The sequence below is a fragment of the Tympanuchus pallidicinctus genome, unplaced genomic scaffold, assembly GCF_026119805.1.
Source record: "Tympanuchus pallidicinctus isolate F22 unplaced genomic scaffold, pur_lepc_1.0 scaffold3, whole genome shotgun sequence".
Classification (NCBI taxonomy): Eukaryota; Metazoa; Chordata; class Aves; order Galliformes; family Phasianidae; genus Tympanuchus; species Tympanuchus pallidicinctus.
The window spans coordinates 79,406,448-79,426,081 of record NW_026294747.1 but is presented as its reverse complement, the minus strand read 5'-3'; the positions used below and the strand labels follow the sequence as shown (position 1 = coordinate 79,426,081).

Sequence of the window (19,634 nt, the reverse complement as noted above, 5' to 3'; positions counted from 1 at the left end):
TGGCTTGCACTAGATACAAGGATACATTGCACCAATGTGAAATCTCTGAGATGAGAATCTCTCAACACAACTTCTCTTCTGGAGGCATAAGCAGTTGAAACTTCACCAGAAATCATAAGACTCATAATTTTTTTATTTTTTGCTATTCCAGAAGTAAATTGACTATCAATTTACTCATAAAATATTAGACATTTTAATGATAAAAGAGGTTTAAATAAATAAATGTAGGTAAGTTAATGTGTGAAATTAACCTGAGATAAACCAATAGTGAGCTTCAATACAGAATAATCTGGGCTTCCCAAATATCTGCAGTCAAAAAATTGCTATAATACGAAGAATGTTACTGACAAGACTTGGGAATAATCTGGGCAAATGATCACTTAGAGAAGGATTTAATGCTTATCACAGATTATTGTTACAGTACAATCTGTCATTGCAGCAGTGCGCCTAAGAAAGATGACTGAAATCCTGCATTTATATCGTGTTTGAAAATCACAGCCTTAATTTAACCATTATGGGTCTCTCCAGGATATTTCGAGATCTGAATAGTCATCTTTCAAAAACTCCAAAAGTTCTTCTGCTCAAAATTTTAGATAATGGTTCATAAATATCATCTAGGACTTGTAAAATGGAAGTGGAAATTCTGTAAAATGGAAAACTTGTAAGTGGAAATCGGCTACTGCCTTAGTAAATAGAGAGTTGAGTAAACCTTGATAATATTTATAAGTATTATCACATAGAAAAAATATTTGACAATGAAGGTCCTGAAAAAAAAGTAATATCCAGATATTGCATATACAATTGTGTACACATTTTGTATATACTACTGTATATACAAGATATGTAGTCTATACAGATATCTTGGGATGACCCATACCAGATATGTAGTCTATACAGATATCAGTGTACTGATGTACTTCTCAGGCAGTACTTTTATTTGCTAACCTTTGGCATTTTTTTTGACTTACAGTTGCAAATTACATTTTCTAATGTAATCCTCAGTCTGATAAGTCTTTGCATTCCAAAACATTTTAAAAAGAACTCTTTTTTTTTTTTTTTTTAATGTTGAGGTTACAGATAATGCATGAATAAAAGGGACAAAACTGATATTATCAGATTAAGTAAGTTTTGTTTGAACAAGCTGGTATGAAACTTACAGAGAAATTCTTAAAAATGTATTTGTTTTCTACGACAGGGTTTTTTATTTGACTTTTTATACATTTCACATATGTAGAGGTTTTTGACATATCTATTTTAATAAATGTGCGTTGAAAAATCAGAAGAATTCTACCTGAGAAAATTTCTGCTGGCCAGAACTATTTCAAAGCCATTTCTAAAATTGTACCTGTAACTCATATTGCTATCTTGTTCTGCAATTACTGAAATCAGAAAGAGTACACACTAGCCTAGTTGCTACCAGGACATGTATTGTCAAGTGCCCTTGATCACTTCAGGCGTTATCCTATCAAGGTGTATGAATATCTGAAGGGTGGGTGCAAAGAGGATGGGGCCAGGCTACTATCAGTGGTGCCCAGTGCCAGGACAAGAGGCAGCAGGCACAGACCAGACCACAGGAAGTTTGCCTTGAAGCCCGGGAGCAGTCTGTGCTGTGTGGGTACCCGAACAGTGGCACAGGTACCCAGGGGCTGTGTGGGTTCACCTTTGGAGATCTTCAGATGCTGTCTTGACACGGCCTGGGTGCCCCTGCTGCAGCAAGTGCTAGGCTACCTGTACTTAAAGGTCTCTACCAACATCAGCCATGCTGTGTCTCTGTAATTCTGTTAATCTGCATTTTCCTTGCAGGTTATATTACTCCCTGAATTAGGATTATAAGAAGGGAAAAGAAAAAAAAAAGATCAGCTCACTCTTTTTGCGTTTCTCAGTTTCATTCTCTCTGGGTGCTCAGGAATGGATTTACCTTCAAGTGTCCCTGCCACCTGGAACATTCGGCACCATATATGAGAAGGTAAGCAGGGATTTCTGGAAGGTTTAAGGGGCATAATTAAGCAGAGTTGTGAAGAAGTAACTATTCAGATTTGTTTTCACAGGTGACTATTTGTTAAATATTCCCTTTAGGAAAGGGAGGCAGGGTCCAAAGTGCACACACTTTACTCCCAGTGTAGATGAGGCAACGAGAGAGGGGGAAAAAAAAAAAAAAAAAAAAAAAAAAAAAAAAAAAGAGCCAAAGCTGTTCATCATCTCTGTTTTGCATAAGAAGAACAAAGTCCACCCATGCTGCTTGTCCTAGTCATATTAATCTGTTGATTTTCAAATGATCTTTCAGAGAGCTAGGAGCAAACTAAGAACGACTTGCACGGTGAGTCACTGCACTTCTTTTTAAACCTAAGATATTTTATTAAACTCACTAACATCTAAAACTCCAGATAGCTTCATTCTTTTCTACATAAGCATATACTTTCTCTCTCTTTTTTTTTTTTAAATTTATACTGAAGTACAGGAAATATGCTTCTATCATTCAAATGAGATTAAATGAAAGATCCACAGCTATCAAGTAGTTAAAACAAAAAAAGTAGGCATTTGTAAGCAAATTCAAAACACTTCTGCTTCTTTCAACAGGTCTATATTTGCCCTTTGCTAGAATTCACTTGCGAAGTGTGACTTTAATAATTTTATTGATTTCAGTAAGTGTATTTTTCTGTCAAACAAGCGGTCATTGAAATTCCTGTCCTTTGCTTAAGAATTGTATGTTTTTCAGTATTATTTTACAGAGAACTATCCTAAATCAATTTAAAATGCATCCTGAAGATGAAAAGCAGAAGTATACTGTCAATGGAAATACATATGAGATCGCTACCTCCATCCGGGATCAAGATCCAGAAGACAAAAAGTAAGTATTCTTATACACTGTAAACATGTTCTTTATGGAAGCATATAAGATTACATTATCTTAGTTTGTATTTTATTGACTTTCATATTTTAATTTATTTTAATGAGGTAGCCTAAGAGCAGAAAGCACAGCTTATGATTAGCATTCATTGACATATTCATTTGGTACAGAAGGATGATAGCTCTTTTTCTATTAAACACAAATTGTCCACTGGATTGACTATCATTTATTGAAAAGCAATTCCAAAATAAGAGTGAAGTTATAACAGGCATTTGGATATGATATCATCAGATAAAAAATGTATTAAAAGTAAAAGTGTGTCAGGGAATTGATGTTTTACATACTTTTAATTTATTCTACTCCCCTTGCATGAGAACATCTAATTCTGTAAGTTGTCTTTCTTTTTCTTGTTTTGAAATCTATATAACACTTCAGTTCACAACTTCCCTGATTGGAAAGGAGAACCATGAGCCCCTCTTCGGGTTGTTGTAGCCTTGAGATGGGGGAACTGTGAAGGCCTTGATTTGAATTTATAGTAGTCAGGAACTGATGCTACTTACATACCTGGAGGCTTAAATACAAAAATCCAAGAATTCTTAATAAATCAGATTTGTTTTACACAGGTTTGTTCCCCATAAAATCACTTCTTAATTATATTTTGACTGAATAGTATTAATATATTGCATTATTATTTTTGTGAAATATTGTTGGGTTTTAAACGCACTAAAGCTGTCACATCTATTAAGGAAGAAAAAGAAGAAGAAAGGGGAAAAGCCTAAAATGGTCAGCCCGTTAGCACTGGTAAGATTTATGCTATACATACATACGTGTACATATTTCTACATGCATGCACATTTAAAAGTTTAATGTTTTAAATGCTTAAAATAATGTTAAGAGTACAACACATACGGTCTTGTCTCTACCAAACACTATGATATTACAGAATATTGAATATACTGTGGCAACCAAGCAGTTCTCTGGTGGAAGTGATTATATTAAAGAAATAATCCTACTTACGCATGCTTAGAAGCTTTCTCGTAGGAAGTTATCATGCTAAATTTGTGCTCAATTTGTTTTTATTATTAGTTACGATTACCATGTTCTTTTGTTTCTTGCAACTAAATGAAAATGGAGTCCTTATGTCTAAGACTACAAATGTCATCCTGTCCTCTAAATTACCTGAGTCACACTCTAATCACATATATCTCACCCATTACTCATTGGGCTGTCACAGGAGCTGGCAATAAAGGGTACCATGGCTCACATTACACTTAAAAATTAGAAATCAGACAATAAAAGTTCTTAAAGTTCCAGAAAACTTAAATTTTCTTTATATTTTAAAATAACTTGTTAATGTTTAATCAAAGTAAATCCCAGATGCTCTATTAGTAAACTGAAATATTCTACATTTTGTGGATGTAATGTGTATACAAAGCAAGAATTATATAGAAATTGCTATTAATAAAACTACAGCCCAAGGTTTTGGCCAGTGACCCGGTTCTGCTTTGCTGTACCAGTTTGTGCTTGTATAATTGCAATAATAATGTAATTTAAATCAATACAACTAGAATAGTGAAGAATCCATTCAGTGGATTTTCTAGATGCTACATAGAGGGAGGGTCCTTGGGAGAGGGACTTTTCTCTGCTATCCAGAGGTACCTGGACAGGCTCTGAGACACATGCCCATGCCAACTTCATGAAGTTCAACAAGGCCAAGTGCAGTGTCCTGCATCTGGGTCAGGGTAACCTGAAGCACGGATACAGGTTGGGTGGAGAATGGCTTGAGAACAGCCCTGAGGAGAAGTGTCAGTTGATGAAAGAATTCAAGATGAGCTGGCCATGTGTGCTGGTAGCTCAGAGGCCAACTGTATCCTGGGTTACATTAAGAGAAGTGTGACCAGCAGGTCTGGGGAGGTGATTCTGCCCCTCTACTCTGCTCTCATGAGACCCCACCTGAAGTACTGTCTCCAGCACGAGAAAGATGTGGAGCTGTTGAGCAGGTCCAGAGGAGAGCCATGAAGATGGCGCCTCCCCTGTGAGGGCTTTTTATAAGGACAGGTAGTGACAGGATGAGAGGAAAAGGCTTTAAACTGGAAGAAGGTAGATTTAGACTAGGTATCAGAAAGAAGCTCTTTACAGTGAGAGTGGTGAGACACTGGGGCAGGATGCCCAGTGGGACTGTAGGTACTTCCTTCCTGGAAGCATTTCAGGTCTGGCTGGATGGGGCCGTGAGCAGCCTGGTCTGGAGGAAGGTGTCCCCACCTGTAGCAGGGAGGTTGGAACTAGATGATCTTCCAGGTCTCTTCCAACCCAAACCATCATTCTATAAAAGAAGAGCTGTTGAGTTAAATAGCAAGAGGTATTTAGGAATTCAGTCACCTTTGATAATATGTATGGTACGTTAGGAATAATTTTTTTTAAGTCTATAATAATGAATTTATGATAAAAAATTATTGCTGCCTTAATTATCACAATGCTGTTAAAATTTTCTATATTCTGAATTTCAAATGACAAAATTCAAGAGAACAAATGGCATTGATTTTATGCGGCCCCTATGCCCTTTGTTGATATCTTGTTATATTGATAAATTTAAATAGTACAGACCTCTGGATTGGAAAGTTCATTATATAGAAGTTCTTATATTAGAATGATTTATTTCTATACATCTAAGTTGATTTGTAAATTTGTAAAAGTGGATAAAACCAGGTATACAATTCGTAGCTTTTTCTTGACTTTCATGATATTGTAGTCATAACGTGTTAACATTCTAGTACCTCAATGAAAATGAATTTCTCTTCTTGTTCACAGTTTCGATACTCCACCTGCACAGACAAATTATTAATGATATTTGGCTCTCTCTTGGCAATAGCCCATGGAAGCAGTCTCCCTATAGCAATGATAATTTTTGGTGACATGACTGATAGTTTTGTTACTTCTGGTGACACAAATTTTACAGGTAAAAATACATCCTGTGCAGAGAACAATGACTCATATTTAGAGAACAACTGGGGAAATTGAGCATCTTGACTTGTCATATTGATGTCAGCAACATCAACTTGCTAACATACTATGTTGTAAATTAGTAACTGTTCTATTTGATCCAACAGAAAACATACAATCATAAAAGAAAGTACTCATTTTTTTCTTTTTTCAAGAAAAAAAGACTCATTTGCTCAATAGCCTTCTTTGCTAAATCAGAAGTACAAAATAAAAAAGAGTAGGAGGCATGCACTGAATGATACCAAAGTGAGGAGTGATACTTCCATTTTGGTATCAGCTCACTCCTGGATCAAATTTAGTTGTCCTCTGAAATCAAATGTTAGATGTTAAACTTGAGAACAGTCTTGTTGTTTGGAATATTCAATTAAAAAAAATAATATATATATATTAACCATTTAAATATATTTCTATGGTGATACAGGATAATAACATGTGACTATTTTCTGTCAATTTTTTTTAATCAATTTTTTATTTTTATTATTTTTTATTGTGTAAGACAGAAATATGGCGTGCTGCCTCTTGTTTTTTGGCATTATACAAATGCCCTCTGTTTGCAGAAAGGAAAAGAAAAATAAGAAGATACTGAATATTGCTGAAAATCATGTGGGGAAATGAATTTGTTTAAACTTGTTCTATCAAAATTATTTACTCTTTTTTCCTTTCTAAGGAAACCTTTCTACACTGAATTCCTCTTCAGAGATGCTTAACAAGCTGGAAGAAGATATGACAAGGTAATTAGAAATTGCTGTTTCCTCTTTTGTTGTTGTTGTTGTTGTTGTTGTAGGTACACATTTCTTGCTAAGATGTTCTTCTCCCATATACGTATTGCATACTTGAAACAGCATAAAGGCAATGGTTGTTTGGAATAATGTATGCAACTAAAGATTTGCATATGAGATTACTGAAGACATTGAAGGTTTGTGAACATCCACAACCATTCCCAAAAAATTATCTGTGATCTTTTACTCACCTCCATCCAATCTTAACAATTCAGTGGTTTTCTGTGTTTTAATGCTTCATCATTTACTTCACTTCTCTTTCCCTTCCTCTGAATTTATAAGCAGTATTTTTTATGCTTAAAAATTAACTTATTGTCATTCATCAATTCCTTCAGCTATGTGGATTCAGAGATAAAAAGCAGAATTAAAATTGCCAGATAGTTTCCTGCCAAAGCACCAAGTTCAGCTAAAATATCTGGACTAAGAAAACACAGGCTTGGATTAAATGCAATTTTAAACCTAGCATTTGAGACATGTCAATAGCAGAAGACAATAGTCAGTTAGCACTTCTGCTGCAGAAGAGTAATACTAGAGATTAATGCAGAAAATGGAAAACAAGCAGAAACATCAGCTGCTAATAGGAGCATTTTGTTCATGGTCTTTACTAAGTGCTCGTAGAGGACTTGGTTTATGAAGGATGTCTAAAGTTTATATGCATTTTCTTGTACCACTTCAACTTCTTTTCTTCTGATTGAAACTTACTCCTCATTAGATAACGCAAAAGATCTGAGATTTCAGGTAGTCTAATGTGGCCTTCAAGGCAATTGCTTTTTCCTGTGAAAAAATATTAATTTCTGAACTCATGTCATGTCTCACTTAAAAGGAATAGGAGCCCTCCCTTCATCTTCAGCAAGCTATTATCTAGGAGTCAAAACATATGAAAGAACTGACAGAGAGTGTAAATGTGAGTATAGAGTTCAGTAACTAAATGTTGAGGAGTACCTGTTCTCATGGCCCTAAGAGATGGTCTGTATGAGGGAATTATCTGTTAGCATCCTGCATGTTACTTTGTCTTTTAAGCAGTAAGTCTGAAAGCAGGTATGAGTGCTCTCAAAGCAGCTTAGACTTCTCATCAGGAAGTAATTGTGGAACAAGGGCTTCCAGAACAACAGAATTTTAAGGGTAGGAAGGGACCTTTGGAGATCATCAATCTCAACCCTCTGCTAAAGCAGGTTCCTTATAGCGGGTCACATAGGAAAGTGACATGGTCAGTTTTGGGTATCTCCAGAGAAGGAGACTCCACAAACTCTCTGGGCAGCCTGTTCTAGCACTCTGTCACTCTCACAATGAAAAGTTTTTCCTCATGGGCCCCTTGTGCCCGTTGTTCCTTTGGTGGTGGTTTACACCATCAAAAAGAGCCTTGCCCATCCATTTGACTCCTGCCCTTTAGATATTTGTAATTATTGGCAAGACTCCCCTTCAGTTTTCTCCATACTGAACAGTCCTGTGTCTCTCAGCCTTTACTCATCGTGGAGATGCTCCCAAACATCTTCACATCCCTCTGCTGTACTCTCTCTAAAAGTTTCCTCAAACTGATGTGCCCGTCACGGTACATCCAGACACGGTACTCCAGGAGTTGCCTCACTAGGGCAGAATAGAGGGGGAGGTCACCTCCTTGTGATGCTGGCCGTGCTCTTTTTCATGCACCCATCTTGGCCATAGGTGAACACTGCTGGCTCATGGCCAACCTCTTGTGCACCAGGACACCCAAGTACTTCTCCACAGAGCTCCTTTCCAGCAGCTCAGCCCCTAATCTGTCCTGCTGCATGCAGTTATTCCTCCCTGGGTGTAGGATTCTGCAATTGCCCCTGTATGGCTTTATAACAGCATAGGTATAAATTCACTTTTCTAAGTTCTCCAAGCTTTCTGAATAGAGCTTTTAATTATATTCATTAGTTTGAAGAAGAAGCTGTACCCACCTCCTGTGTCTCCGTATGCCTGCCAGCCGGTAAAGTCACAGTAAACACTGTTTACAGGAACAAAGTTCATACACACATGTATTCAACTGTATGTGCATATTTGGTTATGGCTTTTACTCAGATAATAGTTCACCTGTTTCACAGAAGAAAATGAACAATCAATTTAGAATGCAGTGAGCACATACTTTCTTGTGAGTTTCAGCAGTGAAGTTACAGAATGTCTTTCACTAGTGTGAATGTTGTAAAGATATCAATACCTTTTCTAACAGTTTATCATGAAACAAAGTCTAAGCATAAAACCATCCTGTGATGTGATATAACATCATAAAGTAATTATCTGAAGTAATTACTGCTGAGTCTTCCTGCAGTATCATAGATATCATAATTTAGGTAGTTTCTGTGAAGAAGATCAAGGTCAGTATTCAACTAATCAGTCTTCAAATGGGTTAGATATTAACCCATTTTATTAATCAGTTTAGATACAGTTCATTTCATGATTGTAGTTCCAAAGTCCCTGACTAAAATGTATAGTATTTTAGTCACTGGAAATGGACTAAAATTTGAAAAGTTTCAGTTATCAACCCTTGTTCTTCCCTGAGCAGAGCATTCAAACACAGACTTCTGCAACTAGCTCCTGCCAAGTTTCATGCTACAGTTCTAGAGAACCAGTATGGCTGACTTACTACTTGTGAGTGAAATTCCAAAGGTTTCAAAGCTTTTTTTCCCCCCTCATTATTCTCTTTTGTGTGGATGTAGTTTTTTATAAATACATGTAATATACACCATGAATATTTAGCAATAATTTTTGGTCATATGTGCAGGAGTCAGTTCCATTAGATTCAGCTACATTCATTTGTATTCAATTACACAGCCCTGCCAAAAAGAACTTGTACTGGTGGATGGCAGTTGGACATAAGCCAGCACTGTGCCTTCGCAGCCCAGAAAGCCAACTGCATCAAAAGAAGCACACCCAGCAGGTCAGGGAGGTGATCCTGCCCCTCTACTCTGCGCTGGAGTACTGTGTCCTGATTTGGAGTCCTTAGCATAGGAGAGATGTGGACCTGTTGGAGCGTGTCCAGGAGAGGGCCACAAAAATAAAGCAAGGATGGAACACCTGCACTATGAGGCTTAGAGAGCTGGGGCTGGGCAGCCTGGAGAAGACCCCAAGCTCAAGAGTGAGCCTTTCAGTACCTAAAGGGGGACTGTATGAAAGAAGAGGATAGATTCTTCAGCAGAGTCTGCTGTGACAGGGCAAGGAGAGATGGTTTCAAATTAAAAGAGGGGAAATTTAGATTGGATATAAGGGAGAAGATTTTTACAATAAGGGTTATGAGGCACTGGCACAGGTTGCTCAGAGAGGTGGTGGATGCCGCATCCCTGGAGACAATCAAGATCAGGCTGGATGGGGTTCTGAGCATCTGATCTAGCTGTAGGTGTCCTTGTTCACTGCGGAGGAGTTGGACCAGATGGCCTTTAAGGGTCCCTTCCAACTCAAACAATTCTGTGATTTTATGATTCCATGACTTTTCTGGTTTTGTTCTGGTTTATGTACACCAGAAATTGGTTCTGATACCATTTCTGATTCAAATCAGATCTGATTTGATTCTGTTTGAACATCTGAAAACTGTAGATCAAAATCAACTTAAGCTTGACAAATACATTGGTTTAAATGTTCCTTAGTTTTCATATGATACCTTGCTCGTGGCAGAGAACTGAATTCACTTAGAAATAAAATACCTGTTTTGATATTTTTAGTGGCATTTACTTGAAATAGATATGTTCTCAAATGGCGAAAAATTTATAGCATGCATGCATATATATATTTTTATAGACGAGCATGTTGTATTACATAAATGCGTGAGAATATAACACACAGGATATAGGAATAGGCCTGTATGTATTAAATAAAGATTGCTATTATATGGAAATGTCAAAAAGGATACTGTGTCTGAAATACGGTTCTAAAATAGTCATCTGAGATTCTTTTAGTTTTTTTATACTATGCTGCTAAGAAGAAAAGATAACTCTTATCTAATAGCAGCATGATTTATTTTATTGCATCTCTGAAAACCATTATCAGTTGCTTCTCATAGAAATCTAGGAAATTTTCAAGAAAAGTATAAACACGTAAATTCTAATTCGGATTTAAACCAGCAGCAGTGATCACCAAGCTAAATACAGACTAGCAAGGTAATTATTTTTTTCTTCTTGCAGATATGCATACTACTATACTGCAATAGGAGCTGCTGTTCTTGTTGCTGCTTATGTCCAGACATCATTCTGGACACTGGCAGCAGGCCGACAAGTTAAAAAAATTAGAGAAAATTTTTTTCACGCAATTATGAAACAGGAGATTGGATGGTTTGATGTAAATGATGCAGGAGAACTTAACACTCGTCTCATAGAGTAAGTATACTATATCTTCTGCAGCGCTGTTTCACCTTAATATGTATGTATGGCTTGTAAGAATTTTCTATTTTTGTTTTCTCGAATTTATTATTTGTGAATCTCATACAAGTTATCTCATGGTGAGAGCTGCATAGTTTGAGATTAACATCATGAAAAAAGATACAAAGTTCTGTTCACACTGGGAGCTGAGCAAGGTGATGACTGACACCAGTAGTATGAACAGTTTAATTATTTGACAAGCTTTCTCCTTGCTTACATGAATGGCTTCAGCTGCTCCTCCCAGATATCTCACAGTTTCCAAATAGATCCAGACTTTAGGATTAAGAAAGTGACAGTAACATTCCACTGTGAGCAATTTTCAACCTTCTTGGAGGAAAACAGTCTAACAGAATTACATTCTCACATGAAATAAGAAATTTCCTATGACTACATTACATACTTCTCTATCTTTAAGCAAACTGTTGGTAACTCACTGAACAATAAAGGCTTTTCTCTACACAGGTGCCCATGTAACAAAACTGAAAACTTTTCTGTGGTTTGTACATTTACCTTTGTGTCTAAATGTAATTTGTTTTTCAGTGATGTCAGCAAGATTAATGAAGGAATAGGTGATAAAATTGGATTGCTTATTCAGTCAGAAACAACATTTATATCAGGATTTGTTGTTGGTCTTGTAAGAGGATGGAAATTAACCCTTGTAATACTTGCAGTCAGTCCTGTCCTAGGACTTTCAGCAGCCATCTGGGCAAAGGTAGGTTGATATATGTTCAATGTTAGATTCTTATACAGGGTAGATAATTACATGAATCCACATAGGTGTATTCTTACAGTTGGAATGTATTGTTTGGAGCAAATTCAATGGCTTTAGAGAACATCTATGAACATAAGCTGGACTGTGTATATGTGCCCTTGAGTAGTTTGAATTTTATACTTCTGGTGGATTGGACACACTGGCTTTAATTTGAAGCAGTTTATGTCAATATGGCATATTTTATACAGAGAAGGGTGCAACTCAGACAATAAAACACAGATGTCTTACAGTTAAAAATTCATTCCTTCTATATGAAGGAATTGCACTTCCTGGATAATACTCAAATAAATTAGGCCAAGCTGTGATCACTTAAATGAGAGAAGTAACATGGGATTGGAGTGCCTTCAGTTTGTATAGTACTTTCCTTAAATTTCAAAGATGAGGTAAGCTTTATTTTTTCCAAGTGAGTGTGTTAGGGAAGATGTCAGAGTAGAGAGGCATTTGCCACATATATCTTCTAGCTGAGAGTCTTTGCGGAGCGTGGCCAATTAATGTAAGTCTTGAGCCCTCTGGCTAAGGTAGCCAATGATGAGAATGGGCTGAGGAGATCTGCCTGAGAAGAGACCCACCAGCTCACTATAAGCAGTCATCTACTCTCTTGCACAGGGTGAAAGCAGACTGTAAAATCTGACTGAATTCATAATGTAATTAAGACTGTCTATATTGAACACTCCTGAACTTGTACATAATATAATCAAAAGGCTTCACAGTGGTTTTTGTCAGTTAAGTGCCTGAGATCATTCTGCTTTTCTTAAGTCAGAATATTTGATCCTGTATTAGATTCTCACTGCATTCACCGATAGAGAGCAAGCTGCATATGCAAAAGCAGGAGCTGTTGCAGAGGAAGTTCTGGGTGCAATCCGTACTGTAGTAGCTTTTGGAGGGCAAGAAAAAGAAATTAAAAGGTAAGAGCAACGCTTACTTTCATCAGCTATTGTGAATTATTCATTTGAGATAGTTTCAAATTTTTGAGTATCTTCACTGCTGAAAGTCTGCCCAAATGAGTTAACACTGCACTTCCTGCACTTGTGGGCACTGGGGCTGGAAATTGTCTGTTACTGACTTCTATGTGTTGAATGACACTGACAAATGAACAAAATGACAAATTAAGTTGGGGTATTTTCTCTACTCTGGAAACTGCATAACCTACTTCAAACAGTAAGTGACAGCTTTAAACGAAAAAGTCCTGCTGTGAGAAACAATGATGATGTCTTTGGTAATCTGGTTATACCGTAGGGGTCTTTTAAACAATATTTCTATTTCCACTGTACTGCAGAAAAATATTGTTGTGATGTGTCTTAACCTTTTATTAAGCTAACAACAAGAATCTCAAAACCTGTCACCAATGGTTCACAGAGTTCACTCAACCTGGGGTTATTTAAGGAACTCACATGTTCTTTATGAGTGCAAAATCCTTTTTTTTTTTTTTTTTTTTTGTTGTTGTTGTTGGTCTGCCAGATCTACTGATGTTGGCATTTTTTTTTATTACCTTAAGTTATCTCTATGCCTGTCTATCTACCAGAGTTGCCTTTGTGCCTCCTTAGGGTATTATATTATACATTGCATACGTTATAATACCTACAATAATTCATCCACAGTTTTGGGTGCTGTGTACCATGTCTGAGTTATTTCAAGCTTCTGGGTTTTTTTTTTTCAGATACCATAAAAATTTAGAAGATGCTAAACGCATTGGAATAAGAAAGGCTATTACATCTAATATTTCTATTGGTGCTGCTTTCTTACTGATATATGCATCATATGCACTGGCCTTCTGGTATGGAACTACCTTGGTCTTAACCGATGATTACACTATTGGCAAGGTTCTTACAGTAAGTATTTATCAGTAACTTTTCAATTATATTCAGAAATTTTACACTGAAGTGTATTTTGGGAACTTAATTGAGTATATTCAGAATGATGTTTCAAATTGGTAAAATAGTTTCCTTTCTTCTTACCAAAGAAGATTGTCATAAATATGTCTACATGTTTTTTTGATAGTATTTCAAAATCTCCATCAAACCAAGTTAAATATATATTATTTTCATTTGTTACATCTTCTCTGATTTCCATAAGCTCACGCTGATATAGAAACAGCTCAATCAGAAACTGAAGTATGGTACCCTTCCTAGTTGCTGTTTTCAATTTGTGGGACTGAATGTGTTTTCAGCATGCAGAAAGAAAAAAAATTTTTTGAGGTGTGGTGTGATTAAATAGATCTGTTTGTTGATACTAATATTTTGCTCCATAAGCCTCTGGAATCTCTTTTCAAAATTCATAAAATGCAAGGGGAAGTAATATAAGACTAGGAAATATGTCACCATGTTACAACCAAAAGAAGAAAAGCATAACTTCATCATTACTTCAGTTCATCTCTTGAGGAGGCAACCATTCTATTTTTGTGTGAGCTATCCAAAGAAATGAGGCAAAAAATACAATTTCTTCAACCATGAGGAAGCCCAGCCAGGACATCTCTTAAAAGCTACCTGCTTTATTGTTTATTTGTTAGTTTGTTTTGGTTATGAATCACTCTGATTTGCAAAAAAAACAAAAACCCTGATATCTGATAAGAGATATTGACTCTTTGGAATCTTTGCCAAGCAAGGCCAATTTTTTGTAAAGGCAGGCTGGCATACAAAACATTTCAATCATGCTCAGACAATTACTCATGTTGTTTTTTGTAAGTTCATGTAGTAAACAGTAGAGTTTTGTTGGAGTCTTTGCCAAAGAATATTTGAATGCTGGTTTACACGTGTTCAAGAATGGCTGGACAAAATATACGCGGTAAAATTCATTGAAGATATTAAATATAGAAAAACAAACTGCCTTAGGAAATCCTCTGATCCAAATACAGTTAGAGTCCATCAGAATAGCAGGGAGAAGTAGAACAGCATCCTGCTCTGTTCTTGTGTGCCTTATTTTAGGTATCATATCTGTGAATGGCCACTGTTGGGGAGAAATGACCGATGTGATGGATCTCTGGTTTAACATACTAACATGGGCATTGATGTGACCTCTCTTTGAGGTGTGTCTTTTGGAACCAGCTAAAAGCTAGTATGTTTCTCCAAGCAGATAGTATACTTTTAGTAAATCTGTTCTGTTCATTTGTTTGCTTTGTTTTCTTTTTCTTGGTTGCTTGCATTCCTTCTCTTTAATTCCAACAGGATGAACGTTTATTTGTTTGTGGTGGGAAAGGAGAAATAAACCCTATTACTGTGAAAGCAGAAGATGCTTTGCAGATCAGTTTTGATATACTGTTAGGTGTTTGGGACATCTTTTGCCAAAGAATGTGTTAGTACAATAAATCCTGAAACATCAAGAGAACTTTTTTTTTTTTTTTCATAAATTTTGGAATATTTATTCTCAGTCATCAGTTTGCTTGCAATATTCACACTGGGCAGAATCGTAGTTTTCATCTGACTCTTAAAAAGGCCTTTTCTTAATGTTATTCTCTATTTAAGAGAGAGCCTTTCATTTTTTCTTTAATTGTCAATTACTTAAACTGACCCAAAGTTATCTAATATAAATAAATGAAATTCTCTGCTTAAATAAGTCTTGCTATATGTCACCATGAATATTTCTTTCAGGTCTTTTTCTCTGTACTGATTGGAGCTTTCAGTATTGGACAAACTGCTCCAAGCATAGAGGCAATTGCTAATGCAAGAGGAGCAGCCTATGCAATCTTTAAGATCATTGACAATGTGAGTATCCCACCATTGTTCTGAGACCTTTTTAAAGACTTCTCAGAGACCATTCCTTTTAAAGTGCATATGACCATAAGTTTGAAGGACAGTAGTGGCACCAACAACAGCATGATTGTCTGCAAATCTATAAAACTACTTGCTAACCTGGATATGTGCTTTCAGAGTCTGAAATCCAGAATGCTATGATTTTATAAGCTAATGAAGTTATGTAAATGCAATTACAGGTTTTGAATTGTTCTGAAGACAGACTTTGAGTTGTAGACCTACCCCTTGATAATAATGAAAACAGTAGCAATTAAGAACTTTGTTGAATGATTTCTACTTAATAGTCAGTGGATCAATTCTTTCCCACAAAGATGATTTCAGCAGAAAGAGCAAAGCTCTCAATGAACAGAGTATGAGCAGCTCATCCGAGGTGATCTGTTCAGGTTAATCAGACAGTGGAATGAGTCTCAAAGTACAGCTGGCAATGGATATACTCTTAAAGATGATGTATTAAATTCACATGAAGGAAAAATTATAAAAATTATTTTTGCATTAACAACTCAGCAAGGTATTAATGAGGCAGTCAACAATGCAATTTACATGCTTCACAAGTCTCCTCTAAATCAGTTTAAAATTCTATTTAATATCTCTACAGAACAATGATACATTGTATGAAGTCCCTATGAACAAAAAAAGTCATTAGGAAATAAGCTTTTCCTCTGCTTGATTTATTTCTCACAGGAACCTCAAATTGACAGTTATTCAAATGCAGGACACAAACCAGACCACATTAAAGGGAACTTGGAATTCCAAAATGTTTTCTTCAATTACCCATCCAGACCAGATGTTGAGGTACTGTAAATGCAACTTGAAATGTAGATAATAAGCTAAGAAATAAAAAATGAAATAAATAAAATTTTCCTGAAAATGTAACAATTCCAGGTTGATTTTCTAAATGATGTAAAAATATTGTCATCATAATGACTTAACCTAGAATTTTTTGCATCTTAGCAAGTGCTGTCGTAACTCAGAGACTTAGAATGAACTCTGAAAATACCTTAATAATGAGTGTATTTGCACTACGTAACTATTTCCTTCCCTACCTCAAAGGAAAATCACTGATGTAGGGAATGGGATCTTTCTTACTTTGGTAGGCTAAAACAAAAATAAAAAGACTTTGGCTTTTCCTTCTATCAAGAAAATGAATTAAGTGCTTGATTGTTCTTCATATAGAAATAAAAGTGAACAGACATCTATTGATCTCATTTCTAAGTTTATACTGCATACTGCATAGTATACCAGTATACATAGCGTACTGCAAGTATGATATGAACAGAGAAATTTCTCCCCTCTGGTGTCAGACAAAATTATAGAGAGTAAAGGCTACAGCAAGCTATTAAAAAGTGCCATATAAATTAATTATTGTAAAGAAGAAAAGGGATGTCAGATAACTCTGAGGAGTTCATTACTGCTTAAGTTTAAGCTACCTGAAGTAAAGTTAATTCTTCTTTGTAACAGGATTAAGTACAGCAAAATAACTGTCAGGCATGAAGACTGCAAGATACTTCCTACCTCATTAGACAGATTTTTCAACCATCCTTACTACTTCTTCTATGTTTTTTCTTAGAAACAGCCTAAATTGATTTTATTTTAATATAGGAAAAAAGATCATATCAATCATAAACTGAAATCAGTTGTAATACAAACATTTTAGAGCAACTTCTTTTGCTACATTACATTTTGCTTTACCTACATTAGGTTTGTTTGAGTTCTAGGTAAGGTCTGTAGGCGAAATCTTTTGTAGCATTATGGCCAGAAGGTTAAATACGACAGTTTCATGCATTTTTAACCATTATTACTTATGAAGGACCTCTTCTTTTGATCTAGAATGATTATAGCAAAGTAAGACATACTAGAAATTATATATATCTGTTTTCTTGTCCTCAAAGAATGAGGTATATTTCACTTGAGAATATAGATATTGGTACCAACGGTGAGGAGGCAGTGGTAGTGTTTGGGATAGAAAATTAGTAAGAGATGCTGATGAGGACACCGGGCTGCAGCATACTGGGGAGTATTGGAATGTGTCAGTACACGTTTGTACATTCTGAATGGAAAAATGCACTTAGCCCTAATGTGGATGCTATCTGTCAGATTTGAATAGTTCATTGCAGATTAGTCCTTCCATAAAACCAGCAAAAAATACTCTTTTCCCATTTCAGCAAGTATTTCCAACCACAGAATTTATATAAAGTAGTGAAAGCTGTGCTGACTCGTTACAGCTGTTGTCTGAATAAAGTAAAAGTAGAAGTTAAAACAATATATTATTTTATTTTTCATTGTTAGATATTCACACTATTCAGGTAAGCAGGTCAATATTGTATCTTCCATGCCTGTGAAATGAATATTTTATGGTACACAAAAGTTATACATTATGCAACAAAATTCTACAATTCTGCAAAAAAAGAGAAGCCCTTCCAGAAATTACAATCCACAGGGGAAAAACTAAAAATACTTCAGATTTAGAAATGAACAATATGGGTGTATTCTATTAGTTTTAAGCTCTTTTGCTGAGCAGTGGTACCATACCTATAGGTTACATGGTGCACTGAATGAAAAGTTGGAGCAACAGAATATGGGAATATTGTTTCATATTGCTATATTCTAGGTACAGGGAGTAATCATATTATTATTATTCTGTCATATAAATTGATTCATTAAATGGTTGACTGTGAAGTGTGTTGTACAATGTATTTATATGGAATCAGATGTGTTGTAATCATGAAGAAAATTTAGCACAACTCATCAGTGCTACAAAATTTAAACTCTCTTGATTTTAAATGTTATATTGTACTATACACTTCTGAAAATATGAAGGATGTTTCACTGGAGTCTTTAAAGTTTCTGCAAGTTTACACTGACATTTTGCTTCTGGCAACCTTTCTTACATGCACAGATACTGAAAGGCTTGAATCTCAAGATTAATTGTGGCCAGACAGTAGCCCTGGTTGGTGGCAGCGGCTGTGGAAAAAGTACAACTGTTCAGCTCATCCAGAGGTTTTACGACCCCAAGGAAGGCACGGTAAGACTCTTCAAGTGAGCAGACTGCTCTGTGTTCTAACGGCACAGCTGTAAGAAGTCAGCTTCTGGTCTCACTGCCCCTGTTCACATGGGGCCCAGTGTCCCCTAAAAAAGACAGGCTTTGGGCTGGGGAGAGAGTTCTTGACAACAGCACTTAGTAAATGGTGCTTGTCTGCTTCCCTTGCTGTAGATTACCATTGATGGGCAGGATCTGAAGAGCCTGAATGTAAGATATCTGCGGGAGATTATTGGTGTGGTGAACCAGGAGCCCGTGCTGTTTGCTACAACTATTGCAGAAAATATTCGTTATGGCCGCGAGGATGTCACCATGGAAGAAATTGAAAAAGCTGCCAAGGAAGCTAATGCTTATGATTTCATCATGAAGCTCCCCAAGGTAAGCAGGCCAGCTGTCCTGCTGAAACAATTGCTTTTCAACCTACTCACTTAGCAAAGAGTTTCTCAGAAGGGCGTCTCCTGAACAGAGGAACCTCTTCCCGGAGCTGTGAATATGCAGAGCTGTGCAGAGCTTCCTCACCACTTTTGAGATTAATGTAAACTTTAAATTATTAAATGATGGCTGGATGAGCATGTAGGAAACGGAGAGAGTTCTAGGGACACAAACAGGAAGGCATATTTAAGCAGATGCTTAACATGCAGTGTTCTAGAGGAAGAGAAGATGCTGCTGGGGCTCCTAACGCTGAGGTGCCTTTTCTGCACACTGCCTTTCCTTGGTGAAGGGACCGTGCCGCTGAGTGTTGGTGGAAATGTGTGTGCTTGTCTTGCAGAAGTTTGAAACTGTGGTTGGAGAAAGAGGGGCACAGATGAGTGGAGGGCAGAAGCAGCGAATAGCCATTGCCCGTGCTCTGGTTCGCAATCCTAAAATTCTTCTGCTTGATGAGGCAACCTCAGCTTTGGATAATGAGAGTGAATCCGTTGTGCAGGCAGCGCTGGATAAGGTCAGTTGCTTTTTTATTTGAAGAGCTGCAAGAAGTTGCAATTCCTAAAAACTTTAAAATAAACCTGACCTTGCAAATATTCACTGCTCATTCAAAGAATTGGAAGCACTTTGTATGTGCCCATGGAATTAAGTTAATGATGTTA

The 19,634-nt window shown here is 36.5% G+C and overlaps 1 protein-coding gene across 11 annotated transcripts in view; it reads left to right on the top strand.

Moving 5' to 3' along the window:
- ABCB1 (ATP binding cassette subfamily B member 1) overlaps window positions 1–19,634 on the top strand; it is a 94,262-nt gene that overhangs the window by 9,985 nt on the left and 64,643 nt on the right. For 6 of the 11 annotated variants that reach the window (XM_052694970.1, XM_052694968.1, XM_052694973.1 and 3 more), the window contains exons 2-16: window positions 1,804–1,966; window positions 2,285–2,317; window positions 2,717–2,848; window positions 3,595–3,649; window positions 5,657–5,804; window positions 6,516–6,579; window positions 10,761–10,952; window positions 11,535–11,706; window positions 12,547–12,671; window positions 13,424–13,595; window positions 15,351–15,464; window positions 16,194–16,304; window positions 18,409–18,534; window positions 18,724–18,927; window positions 19,319–19,489. In XM_052694970.1, the coding sequence (XP_052550930.1) occupies window positions 2,754–2,848; window positions 3,595–3,649; window positions 5,657–5,804; window positions 6,516–6,579; window positions 10,761–10,952; window positions 11,535–11,706; window positions 12,547–12,671; window positions 13,424–13,595; window positions 15,351–15,464; window positions 16,194–16,304; window positions 18,409–18,534; window positions 18,724–18,927; window positions 19,319–19,489 (1,749 nt within the window). In that variant the 5' untranslated portion in view covers window positions 1,804–1,966; window positions 2,285–2,317; window positions 2,717–2,753. The remainder of the gene's footprint in view (window positions 1–1,803; window positions 1,967–2,284; window positions 2,318–2,716; window positions 2,849–3,594; window positions 3,650–5,656; window positions 5,805–6,515; window positions 6,580–10,760; window positions 10,953–11,534; window positions 11,707–12,546; window positions 12,672–13,423; window positions 13,596–15,350; window positions 15,465–16,193; window positions 16,305–18,408; window positions 18,535–18,723; window positions 18,928–19,318; window positions 19,490–19,634) is intronic. The other 5 variants (XR_008209357.1, XM_052694972.1, XM_052694969.1 and 2 more) reach the window with 2 other exon arrangements.